Source organism: Tetrao urogallus, assembly GCF_951394365.1.
Source record: "Tetrao urogallus genome assembly, chromosome: 9".
Taxonomy (NCBI): Eukaryota; Metazoa; Chordata; class Aves; order Galliformes; family Phasianidae; genus Tetrao; species Tetrao urogallus.
Window position 1 is genome coordinate 2,840,433 of NC_136822.1, and position 12,936 is coordinate 2,853,368.

The 12,936-nt window shown below is 42.3% G+C and overlaps 1 protein-coding gene across 1 annotated transcript in view; it reads right to left on the minus strand.

Annotated features, from left to right (window-relative positions):
* Nucleotides 1-12,936, minus strand: part of PPP2R3A (protein phosphatase 2 regulatory subunit B''alpha) — a gene marked incomplete at both ends in the record, with an annotated part of 37,937 nt that overhangs the window by 17,044 nt on the left and 7,957 nt on the right. The window contains 3 exons of the mRNA XM_079540014.1: nt 1,670-1,772; nt 4,339-4,442; nt 6,343-6,600. Coding sequence (XP_079396140.1) covers nt 1,670-1,772; nt 4,339-4,442; nt 6,343-6,600 — 465 coding nt within the window. The remainder of the gene's footprint in view (nt 1-1,669; nt 1,773-4,338; nt 4,443-6,342; nt 6,601-12,936) is intronic.

The window sequence follows — 12,936 nt, forward strand, 5'->3', positions numbered from 1 at the left end:
CAAGATAAGACCAAATAAGATGAAACAGAGTTCCTACTCCTTTTATTTAAAGTTCAGATGTTACTGGGTTTTGTTTTGTTTTACAAACCAATACTTTTGCTTACTTGTTTTAGCATTAACAATAAAACTGAAATTATACCTTTTAATCTATGAAGTGAACCTTCTAGAAATACAAGTACAATACATTTTCTGGGCAATACGCACCTGTTGGGCCATATTGATTTACTTAAGGACAGAAAAACAAAGGAAGAGAGTTAGTGAGTGGATGAAAACTCATTTTTATTGAATGAGATACAAAATCAGTTAGTTGACCATGCAACCACCTCTTCTCCAAAAACATTTTTTCCATTCATTGAAGATATTGGTATTTGTTAGAGCTAAGTGTCAGTAATGAGCGCTCTGTGAAAGGCTAAGAAAGTTGCTTTTCACATCCTCCTCATCAATAAAAATTCATGTGAACCCTAGAAAGCAGACAGACATCAGTGCTTTCCCAAAATTGACTTGAACTATACGTGGAGTTTTATAAGGTCCGCTTTTTGTAAGTGAAATACTCACTCATGATGTCAAACCTACTAAAAAATGCATGACCAGACATATACAGAAATTGCTTAGATCTTGAATCAATCAGCTCAGATCCTCTGTGTATCAGAATGTCCGTGTAATTTTACACGTCTGACTCGTCTACTCTTTAAGAGGTGTCCAGAATTTTGCTGTTTATACCATGCTCTGGCAAAGGGACAGAGCTGATACAGTGCCCTTAGGGGCACAACATGGCCAGGTTTTGGGCAGTCTAACCTGATGTCTAATCAGGTCTACTATGATGGTGTCATATGGTGTAATACTGCTAACATCTGGTTGAATGACAGACAAGACTGTACATGTCTTTGGATGAACCAGTACCTAGGAAGCAGAGCTGCTATCAGTCAGGAAAGGCAGTATGCCCAGTGGAGAAAAGGTGAAAAAGAACATCAGAAAATTTACCCATTGCAGTCCCAGTTAGGCTTGTTTGAGACACACAAACATCCAGCACAGAAAAAAAAAAAAAAAAAAAAATCTTTCCCTAGCAAGGCATCTATATTAAGATTTTGCAAAGAGGGCAACAAAGTGTGTTAAAGTTAAGGACATTATGGAATAGTCTGGGAAAAAAAATAAATTATCAACAGATGATAAGAGAAGCAGATGGACCTGATTTACAGAGAAACTGTAGAAGAGCTAAATCTATCCAGAGTCTGCATAAATGGCCAGAATACTTTGCTTTCATAGTTGCTCTGCTAAAAATATCACATCTGAATTGAAGGGAAAGAAAGAAATGCAATAAGATGCACAGACTTTGGCCTGCCTACTAAGAAGAAATGAAGGTGCGACGCAGACATTTTGCCTGAATATCAGAAAACAAGCAGCAGTGGAACTTTGCTACTAACAGGTACAGAGATGCACACAGGCCAGTGGGAACTGCAAGGGTATTTTTGTACAGATTTCCATGGGATACTTTATCTGATAGTCTGGCTAGACAAATTCAATTATATGCTCTCTAAAGGAACCCTCCCAGACACTGCTCAACCATAGGTCTGCATGTTTTTAGTAAACATTTAAAGACACAAGAATAAAGAAGTTAAAAAAGCAAACATTTCCCCACTCTCCCCATCACTTCACTGCTGAGTGCAGGTACCTGAAGCAGCGGGATGAAGTCCTCCTGCTCAAGGTAACCACAGCTGGGCTTTGCTACAAGGTAAGCAAATCTGGATGCGTCATCATGGCAGTTACGTAAGATTCTGTGAGGGAGATGAAAAGTTACTTCAACTGCCTTGCATCTCACAGACAATCACAAATCACAGCTAGATGATCAAGTGCCTTATCACGTGTTATGCAATACATCTACAATATGCATTATGCAAAGTTGACCTCAATACTAGCATCATCTTCAGCATCTCCTGGCAGCACCAAGGTACTTCTGCTCAGTGGAGATTTTTTCACGTTAACATTCCTGTGGAAGCAACATATTTCTTTCTGATGACTCCTGTTTTGATTCAATGGCATCTTAGAAAGAAACCTGACTTCTCAAAATGCTGCATGCTCACTGATCTCTTTTGAAGTCAACAGGACCAACCTAACGGTGCCATAGCAGACATGCATCCCAATTCAGCCTTTCACTACATTTCAATGTTTGAAGATACTGTGAAACTGCAGTGACTAAGTCTCAGACCTGAAAAATCACTCTCCAAAAGGAAAATGAGCATCTCTCATTAATTATGGCATGGCTGGCTGCTGTGCACACTAAGTAATGGAGAACAAAATTGCACCAGGGTAAGGCTGGATAGCAGGAAGAACTTCTTTACACAAAGGGTTGTTAAGCATTGGAATGGGCTCCCCAGGGAGGTGGCTGAGTCACCATGCCTGGATGTGTTTAAAAACCATTTGGATGTGGTGCTCAGGGACATGATTTAGCAGAGGGTTGTTAGTTAGGGTAGTATGGTTAGGTTGTGGTTGGACTTGATGATCCTTAAGGTCTTTTTCAACCTGAGCAACTCTATGATTCTATGATACTATGGAAGAACTAGTAGGGCTGAGAATTTAGAGACATGGAAATGTTGAAACACAGCACTGGAATGTCTCTAGTCCTCCTGCAGATATCACACTAACTGGCATGCCACTAATTTGGGTCTTATTACTCTTAATCAAATGCAGATATTAAAAAAAAAAAAAAAAAAAAAAAAGGAGGGTGGGGGGAACAGCTTTTAAGTCTGTAGAGAAAACAAGAAAGGGAAGTAGTGGCTAACAATCCTTTTTGTTAGCTTCACATTCACATCATGCTGTCAATTAACAAATACATTCTGAATCAGCTGCATGAAAAAGGTGGTTTTTTATTTTTAAATCACACACAAAGACAAAGCCCAAAGCCACGTTTTAACACCAAACTAAAAGCACCAATTTTCAGAAGTACCATGCACACAGCAATTCCTATTGACTTCAAGTGAGATCGGTATGCACACAGCATTCTGAAAAGTCAGACCACTTACTAAGATGCTTAAAAATAGACTGAAACGATCACACATTCCTGTTCTGAAATTAAGGCTGTGTTCATACAGCTGTAGTGCAGCTATACAAAAAACACTACCTTTATTTCTGGGTATCATGTTTCCAGAGTTAACTGTTACAACCGTCAGAAGGAGGGACAAAAAAAAATAGTCTTTAGAGAGAAATCAAAGTGAAGAAAGCATCTTTAAAACAGCTTGGAAGCGGTGTGGATTAAAGGAATACAGAAAAGGAGCACAACCACAGTTTGCAATAATCTGAAGGATGTGCAAATCAGTGGGAGCAAAAATGTGCTATCATACATGAGGGATTAATTTGGATTAGCTGGAGGAACTTCAGGAAGGAAAAAATGCTGCCCTTGTCAAGAAAAACTTGATCACAGTCATCCCCAGCATCTATGTAATTTTGCCAGGGTAACTTGGCTGTTTTGACAACACTGTCATAGGAAATACTTTGGAAACTCAGGATTAAAGACTATTTCAAGAATCTAAATGGTGAGCATTACGTCAGAAAGTAGAAGTATCTCTGGGTAGGAGGTGGAGATGCTGTTCAAGTGTTTCACAAAGATTGAATTGCCCTGGAGGAAAAAGATTAGGCAAGAGAACAGGTCTGTTCCACCTAGCACCTCTAAATCCAACCACAATACGTGCAAGAGCTTTCAATTTCAAAAAGAAGTTTTGACAGTGGTACGAGGAAACAACTGCCAAAACCCACACAGTTATTACAGTGTGTGTGAAGAAGGTAACAACTAGCAAAGCTGAGTTTGGCCTACTTGCATGGTGCTTTTATTTCACATTCCTTCTTCCTGTCCTGCTACAGGCTTCCTCTCCCTGTTTCCAAATCAGGCTCACTCAGCACACCAGTGCATTGTCAAGGCCCCAGATAAACATATCCAGGAGTTTAGCAGCATTTAGCAGCTATCTTGCAGTAACTGACATTTCCAGGAGTGTGTTAATATATTTTATATGTCAAACAAAACAGCATGTTTAATCATCTGTACAACTACTGTTAATTTTGCAGATGTACATGGCATAGCATCAGTGTTCACAAGAATCACAGAATGGCCAGGGTTGGAAGGGACCTCAAGGATCACAAATCTCCAACCCCCCTGCCACATGCAGGGCCACCAACCTCCACGTTTAAGTGTTCAGCAATTTCTAAGAAAGGAAAAACAGTTTTTTAAGCCATTGATTTTTTCTAACAAAAGGGACAAAGCTTTCAAAAGAACGGTAGAAGAAGGAAAAGATTCTTCCAAGGCAAATTTACCTTCTTCTAGAAAAAGAATTCTGCGTTTTCTATACTCACTTTCTCCACAAAGACACAAAGGAGTGCACAGATACACATCCTGTCCTTTGTCCTCCTGATGCACTGAACATAGGTGCTTTCCAGTAGAGTGGGCAGCCACATATCTGCAACAAAACACAGGAACAAAGAGAAGTCACACTGAATTGTTTATGCACTGAAATCACCCTGAGCACTTTCACATACAGGAAATGAAGCAGTAATGGCATACAGCTTAGTCAAAAAGCTGTTTACTGTGTGCTAAGGTTCAGAATCCACCCTTATATGCCTTTGTAAATACCTGAGAAATACATCCTGTCCATCCAGAAATGGTCAGACTCTTCAGATCTGTCTTTGACTAAACTACTCTGCCAACTGGGTGAATATAGGAACCTTCAAAGGACCATCCATACCAGCACAAACACACCTGAGGACAGGATAATCCATTTCCCATGAGCTAACTTCTCATTAACAGTAAGGGAACTTCAATTCCAGTTACAGACCACAGAATGGTTTGGGTTAGAACGGGCCTCAAAGATCATTTAATTCCAACACCGCTGCCACGGGCAGGAACACCTCAATTAGCAATTGAATATCTGAATGTGAAATGATTCCAAACCCACAGTTATCAGTGCACAGCCTTCTACCCTGAGCAGCCCATTCCCAGCACTGCTAACTCTCAGCAAGAATACGAAAGCACAAATGGAAAGAGGCCAATTCCAACAGAACTCTCTGAACACAACATTCTAATTAACCACTGCATTAGCATTTCTACCTGGGTAGTTTTCAGAATGGTAATTAACAAACATGTTAGGATTAAGCCATTCTTCTGTCAGGTGACTGCATTTCCACAGGTGCTTTGCTATTCCAAGGAAAAAATAACATTTATTTTCTGCAGTTTTCTTTGAGTAGCTAGCTCTCCTGCGTTTCCTTTAGAGTCTCCAAACACACACCACTCCCAATAATCCCAGAGAACAGCAGCAAGCCACAGAACAACTGAACAACATAGAGCACACCCATTGAGAGATGGTTGCAGAGACCAAACAGAAAGGCAAAAGTCTCTTCTACGCAGCTCTCCTGCTTTTCCCAGGTTGAATGTGACAAGCCACACACAGTTACCTGTCCTGTCATAAAATCAGTTTCAAAATTTATTTTGGTCAATCTAAGAAATTATGCTTTCAGTGATGGCTTACAAGTGTACTGCTCTAAAAACAAACCTAAGCTTCCCTCTTAGAAAACAAGCCCTCCCCTTGGACAGAACATCACTGCTCAATCTATAGTGCCACAGATGCACTCACACACAGGACAAGCTGAACATATGAGGTGCATCTGACAACTGCCAGTCTTAGATTAGCATTACTAAAAACCACGATGGAAGAAGAGGAAAATAGAACAGCCCATCTGCATCGTGCTCCCACACAAGTGCTGTGTTTTGTTCTCTGAAGCCAAGAAATCATTAACAGACTGTAGCAACTCCAAGTCTGCTGACATTGTGGACATTAAACATATGCATCTCAGTGGTGTAGGGCTGACTAAGCATTTCCCTCTTCTGCTATGCCCAAGGTGGCATAGGTTGGAAATTCTTTCCCAAGCAATGCTGTTGCAGTGTACAAAGATCACGTCTAGATCAGTAGGACTGTTAGCCACAGAGAAGGTAACCAGCACTATCTGAAGCCACGGAGGCACTTTACATTTCTGCTATCTTCTATAACTATGGAGAAACAGAAAAACAAACGCGTTTTTTATTTGCCAAAAAGTCTGGAAGAACGATTTTGTAAATCTGAGTAAGATGGAGCACACGCATCAGTCATGACAAACAGCAATCTTTTCCCACCGACAATTTCACTGAGCTCATTTTTCTTAATTATTTTCCTAATCTAAAAGGAAAAAAAAAATTCAGAGCAAAAGAATTTTGGTTTGTTTTTCACTAAAAAAAAAAAAAAATATATGGAAAGGAAAAGATATTTTCTTAGCTTTAGTTTCAGCCTTTCTCCCTTTCCAAGAAGTAAAGAAATCTAGAGATGTTACCTTTGCAATTTTTCCCATTTCGCAGATGTTGGCTTTCTCATCTTCAAACTCTGTGAAGGCTTCTTCAATCCTGGCAATGATCTCTTCATGATTAGTGCAGACATTGGGAAGTCCTTTAGGGAAGTAGAAACGTGGAATGTTTACGGACAAAGGGGTACTGCTGGTGGCTTTATTCACAGGCAGAGCACAAGGGCTAACCACTGAGTTCAAAGGGACTGGGGATGACGTTCCAGGTTTCTTCTCTTGCTTACTTTGAACCTGAAAATACAATGAATAAATGTTTTAGTTTTTTTTTTTAACAGCGCGAAAAACAAAAAATTTAAACCATCAGCTAAAGGGATAAAAATGTTTGTCTTAAACTACAGATCTAACAATCCTCGCAATATCAAACATTGGTCAAACACATGTCACATCTAAGGCAGCTTCCACATAGGTTCTGTGCATTTTGTTTGTAGCTGTGGGTTATAGCACACTGTTTCATCACAGGAGAATATACTCTGCAATTCAGCAGTACTGTAGAACAAGGGCAGTGCTTGCTGTTTCTTCTTATGCTGCTCACTGTGTTGCCATTCTGCCCCACAGACAGACATTTCAGTATAGGCAGCAGAACTCAGACTCCGGGGATTAAAAAAACCATTCCTTGCCCCCCCATGAACACATGCTCTCTTGAGAAAAGCCAACAGAACTGCCTATTGCACAATGGTTCAAATGTAAGAGCTATTATTAATGTAACAACATATGTGATAAGAGGCTAATAAGGAAATAGTCAAGTAAATACAGCTGCAACTTTCAGTTTATTTACTCTAAACAGTTCAAAACAAAATTGTTTCAGGATATAGTATCCAAGACTGAGTTTATTAAATACCAAAGAATGCCTATGATGACCTGACTAAATTCCTTGCCTTAGTATTTTCCAGAAACTTGGAGCTTTCCCTTAACTCACACTGAAGAACTGCCATGAGTTTGCTTCCAGGGAGCTGAAGAATTAAGAATTGTAAAAGCTTCCTTGAGCCACTTTCTCTGTAGTTTTCAAAATACTTTGTAATCTGTTCCCCGATGATCTGGAAAATCAGAGCTGGAAAGACTTTCTTCCTCTTCACTTCTCTGCTTCCTTTTAAAAAGGAAGGACCTCTTCCTTCTTCCGAACATCCCAATTCAGGAACAGTACTACACAAGAACACGTGCTGATACACACACGCCAGCCCAAGCACACTTCTGTTCTGCAACTGCTCTGTAGTTCTACATCCCTGCACTAACCTGGAGTTTGGGGCTCCCGAAGTCCTCCTCTCCTCCCTTTACAAGAGGTCTCCAATCTCCAACTACTTGGGAAGTTGTTTTCTAAAGCAAGCCAGTGATTTGGGCAGCAGAAAGGCACAGCACTGTTAGTTTGTGCAGCCTGTCGCACCCTGCCTGCACTGAGCAGATACAGGAGGCTTCCAGCCTCGACCCAACTCTCAGTTGTTTCACTGTCCAGCTTCCAGCAGAGGGAAAAGCCATGCTGCTCTCTAACAATGCTGTATTCATACACAGCAGAGCTGGAACAGACATCAGGGTGCCATCTCCAGCCACTCAACTCCTACAATAGGACGTAACAGGGTTTGTCTTGAAGACCCACTTCTCAGAAACAGGTTGATTGCTCATTAATCTCTCCGATGCAGACGTGCACCCCTAGTTGCCAGGACTTCCACGAAATAAAAGGAACCACTCAAATTTACAAAAACGTCCACATAACACAAACAAAGAAACAGTGTTCTTTCAAAAGACTCTTCACTTTAACAATATGTCCTCATTCTCTTACAGTACAAGTGAATAATAAAATACTATTTTCTTCTTCATAGGCAGATCCCCAGAGCATCCTGCCATAACAGCACTGCATCATTTTCTTCCTCTTGTGTAGTGCATGTCCCACAGCACACAGTGCAGGACTCCAGCTGAACATCCCGTAACAGCACATTTGCTCTGACCCCACTTTCTGGGAGCAGAGCAAATCAGTCAGCAAGCTTTGGCACCAGTTCATGTTAGACAGGAGCCAGGCCCCCACGATCTATGTGAATTTTCTGATGCACAACCACACAGCAATGCAAGAGGTTCTAGATAGGTCCATAGATCAATAGGACACATCGAGGGAATGCTCCTAAGCCTCAAAGTAGGAAACCTGTACAGACACAGGCTTGCAGCTGATCTTCCCAGAAAGGCTCATCAATAATCCGGCCCAGTCCACAGCACATGAGGTGGACACTGAGCTCACTAATTGCTTCCTTCTGGAAGGTTCTACAGCAGGAATAGAGAGAACATTTTTGAACTTCATCGCCTTCTTCTCATATAAGGAATGAGCTGTCTGCAACAACAAGGACAACAGGCAGTAATTAGCTCTCAAGGATACTTCTGAGAATAATCTTGGGTTTTGGATTTTTTGTTCCTGCTAAAAAAACCAACACTGTGTGAAAATGCTTCTGGGATGGGTATATCCAGATGTCAACTGCTATGGACACAGCAGGGAGTCAATGACAAATGTCTGTGAACAGCTCATGGAAAAAATAAAGGAAGCGATACGAGGGAGCTCTGTGGCGTGTCCTTGGTAGGAAAGAGTTCCTTATAGCACTAAGTTAACCCAAAATGCTGTTTGATTAGTGCAACATTTCTCCAGAAGAGCAGAGTGTTCTCATGAATGACTGCTAAGGAAGTAAACTGTGAACACTACATAAATCTTTGCTACCAAGAGCTGATTGCCTATTTTTATTTTTTTTTTTTAAATAAAGGAAAGCAACATCAAAAAAATGTTTTTAGTCCTGTTTCATAGGGTGGTTTATGTTACTTGTAAGTAAAATCTGTCTGTCCACTGTATCATCTCTCGCCAATCATACAATTTATTTATGGACAGGCTAAAACAGTGACATCTGCACTATAAATAAAGCAGACAGAAAAGCAGCCACACCGTAGCTACACAAACAAAGCAGAAAAGCTCTCCCATCGCAGTCTGTCTCTCAGGCAGCAGACAACTCCAGAGAGAAAGCAGTATCTCATTAAGTGCTGCAATATTTTCTGTTCTTTTCTCCTGGCCTTTAATCCCCACCAAGGTCTTTGAATTTACCAGTTATGTGTTTTCTTCCAAATATGATTCTCTGATCCTTTTTCTAGGGTACAGTGACTCAGCCTGGTTACTTGCAGTCCACAATGCTGACTTAATGTCTCCTTTCCTTTTTACTGTTCCTGTCTTGCTGAAGCCTGATGATAACTGGACACCGGCCATCCTCAGACATAATCAGTTCTCCAGAGCTGATTTGTATCAACAGCCCAAGACTTTCCCTTCTTTTCCTGAACTCCTTTCCCATAATTATATCCTTCTGCTGCCTCTTTCCCATCTCAAAGGCGATGAAAAAAAAACAAAGATTCTTATGCATATGACTGCCAGCATGATGTAGAAGCTATGATAAACTGCATTTCTGGACAGATTTTTTTTTCTACTACAAACTGTAAACTCACCAGCAGAAGCAGAGTGCCACTGAAGCAAAACAAACTCAGTGTAACACAGAACCATAAAGAACGTAGGTGGGAAGGGACACAAGGCCAGCTCTAAGCCCAGATCAAGTTCCTAATGGCCTTATCCAGCTGAGTTCTGAAAATACAGATCTCACGCCTCCGCTGCTAATGTGCCTACAGATATTGCACTGCTCCTCCTGTGGCTGATACACTTCAGCTCAGAACCCAAGCGTCTATTGAAATGGAAGATACAAAGCCACCAGAGAACATCTGCACTCAAAGGGACAACAGGGATGTAACCCCCTCTGCAGCTCTCCTCTGTCTCAATCTGCAGATGACACTTACCTAGGGGGAAGGTCAGCACGGAAAAAGGCAGAACCTCCGGCACAGGAGACCTCAGCAAACCTCCAGCTGCTTCCAGGAGAAGTGCCAAGCCCTGCAGCTGGGCACTGTAACCCCCAGCCCCAGACGGGAATCCCCTGGCTGCACAACAGCCCTGCTGAGAAGGACGTGGAGTGCACCAGGCTGAACAGGAGCCTGCAGCATGGCCTGACTGCAGATAAAAGCAAATGATGCACCAGGATGTGATAGGAGTGATACATTGTGCAAAAAGTAACAGCCTTAAGTTGCAGATTGGGAGCGGCGGACAGTAGGAACCAAAGGTTAAGTGAGAGTAAAACAGCCAAGAAAGGGTCACTGAAAGGGTGGGCGGAATCCCCATGCCTGAGGAGCTTCCAAGACTCATCAAAAGCCAGTGCTGATGTGATCTAGTGTCAGTGATAGTCCTTCTATCCTCCTACATGCAAGATGCTGGATTAGAGGCCTCCAGAGGTCTCTTCTTACCATCACTGCTATGGAAAGCTCTCTGATCGTAAAAATAAAAAATGCATTTCGCTCCCCAGCCTCTCTTGCTAACATCTACACGTGGCCATCTGTCACTCATCTCCACTCCCTAGTGCTGCCTTTTCACCTTTCTTCCTGCAAGCACTTTTTCCTGTGCTAGGCAAATCCAATTACCGTTACTCTCAGGTCACCTCATGCACCCAGGTATAGCTCTGCAAGGCACAAAAATTAACATCTCCTTGCTGCCAAGAGGGAGAATTCCCATCTCTGTCCTCCACTCCTGAACAGATGTTGTTGCTGCTTAGCAAGCTTGCCAGACCCTTCTACAAACTGATTTAACCTGCTTGGAAAGGCAGAAAACAGACTTAATGAAACTGGTGACACAATGAGAAGGATGCAAAAGGGAGCAAACGCTTGAGAGAGGAGGAAGCCTCCTCCCAGCTGCAGCTGCCCACTGCATCAGCACCTGCCTTGCATCCCCAGTTAAGCCTCACTGCGCTCAGCCCAGACAGGACTCACCTACCAAAGGCTCACCACAACTGTTCCAGTTGGTCTACTAGGAGATCTGATCTCTCCCTGAAAACCACACCCTAATCACATCCTTAGGTGGTCAGATAAACACAACTAAGCCAATGCTGGAGAGTGGAACATTCTTAGCTGCACTGCATGGTTCTCATTAGTCTTCTAAATTGCTCACGCTCCCCGCCCAAACCATTACTACACATCATTACTTCATACAATTCTCCCCTAGGGAGCAAAAAAAACATGTTCCAGAGATTAACCTTATACACGCGCTTTAACCTGTCACCAGAAATCATGAAAAAATGAGCCTCATGCTACAGTAGACTGTGGAACTGTTTTAATAGCTGTTTATTAGGAAACAGCTGCACCACTGATAATTTCCACGTTTTAACATTGTTTCTGGGTCACCGTTTTGATGGAGATGGAGCCCTCGATGGGCAGATTCCAGCATCCCTCACCATGAACGTGGAGCGGCCACACGCCGACCTGGTGGCACAGCACAAATCGCTCCCATCTTTTCTGGCTGTCCCACAACGTGAGTATAGACGATGGGGTTTACCAAGCAACATATCTTCAGTGCAATTTTCATTTCTGTGGCTATATTGCCTTCAGCCACAGCCCACAGAGACTAGGAAAGAGCCCAATTAAGCACTCTGGGATGATAAATTCTTCACCAAAATCAAGCAGGCAGGTCTGCACACAAACCTGAGTAGCAGAGAGTGCAGCCCTTCCAATGCAGCAGAAAGCTGTGGCCATTCCACATGCAACAAGACACCTTCAGAGCAATCACACAAATAGGGCTTTCCTTAATTAATAAAAAGGCAGAAAAGATTTAATAGACTTCCACTATTTCTCCCTATTAAACCACTGCCCTTCCTGTTAATTTTTTCCCCTTGTTTACAAAGACTTTTTAACTCCACGCTGTAAGCCTGGAAGGTTTATTTTTAAACCTGCTGGTATCTAGCTGCAAATACCTTTCTGCAAATAGACACGCCTAGAGGGGACACAGTTTGATTCTCTAATCCGATTAAAAGAAAATACAAAGCAACAGAAAAAGTGAAAGAAACTCCAAGCGGTCAAACCTGGGCCTGCTGGAATGACTTCAGCCTCTTCTTGAACCGAGATGGGAGAACAAAGTCACAGCCCTTGGCAAGGAAGGCCAGCTCCCCTCCCAGGTCTGGGTCCCTCCGCAGAGAACTCTCCTTGATCATCATCCTGGTCAGCTCTAAGCAGATGTTGCACTCTCCAGAAGAGGCACAAGGACTCGGTAGGAGACCACGCCAACCACGTCAAAACCAGTAGGTTGTTTTCTTGGCTTTGATTTTTACTGGCAAAAAATGGCAAATGGCTTCGTGTAGAAGCATACCAAGTCTTCTCTCTCTTCACAAGGAGGGCATCTAAAGATTGGGTCTCATTCTTGAAGCCAGGCCTTCCTTTTTTAACTGATATACAAAGTATCTTTCAGTACCACCAGGATCTTCTGCCTTGTAATACTTTAATTGAGAAACATGATCTAAAACAGAATCTATTTCCCTGCTGGCTACATGACAGACAATCTGTCCTTGGCTTGTAATAGGCCAGGGGCAATATGGGAAAGGAAGCACCCACCACCACTACCAGAGTGCTAAAATTAGACCAGCTGCAGAAGTGGCTAAATATACCATCTTCCCCAATAGTTTGCACTTGATGTGCCTCTGTGCTGAAACCCGAGGTGCAAACTGCCATCAGTCAGACCCAGCTAGAGTTGAA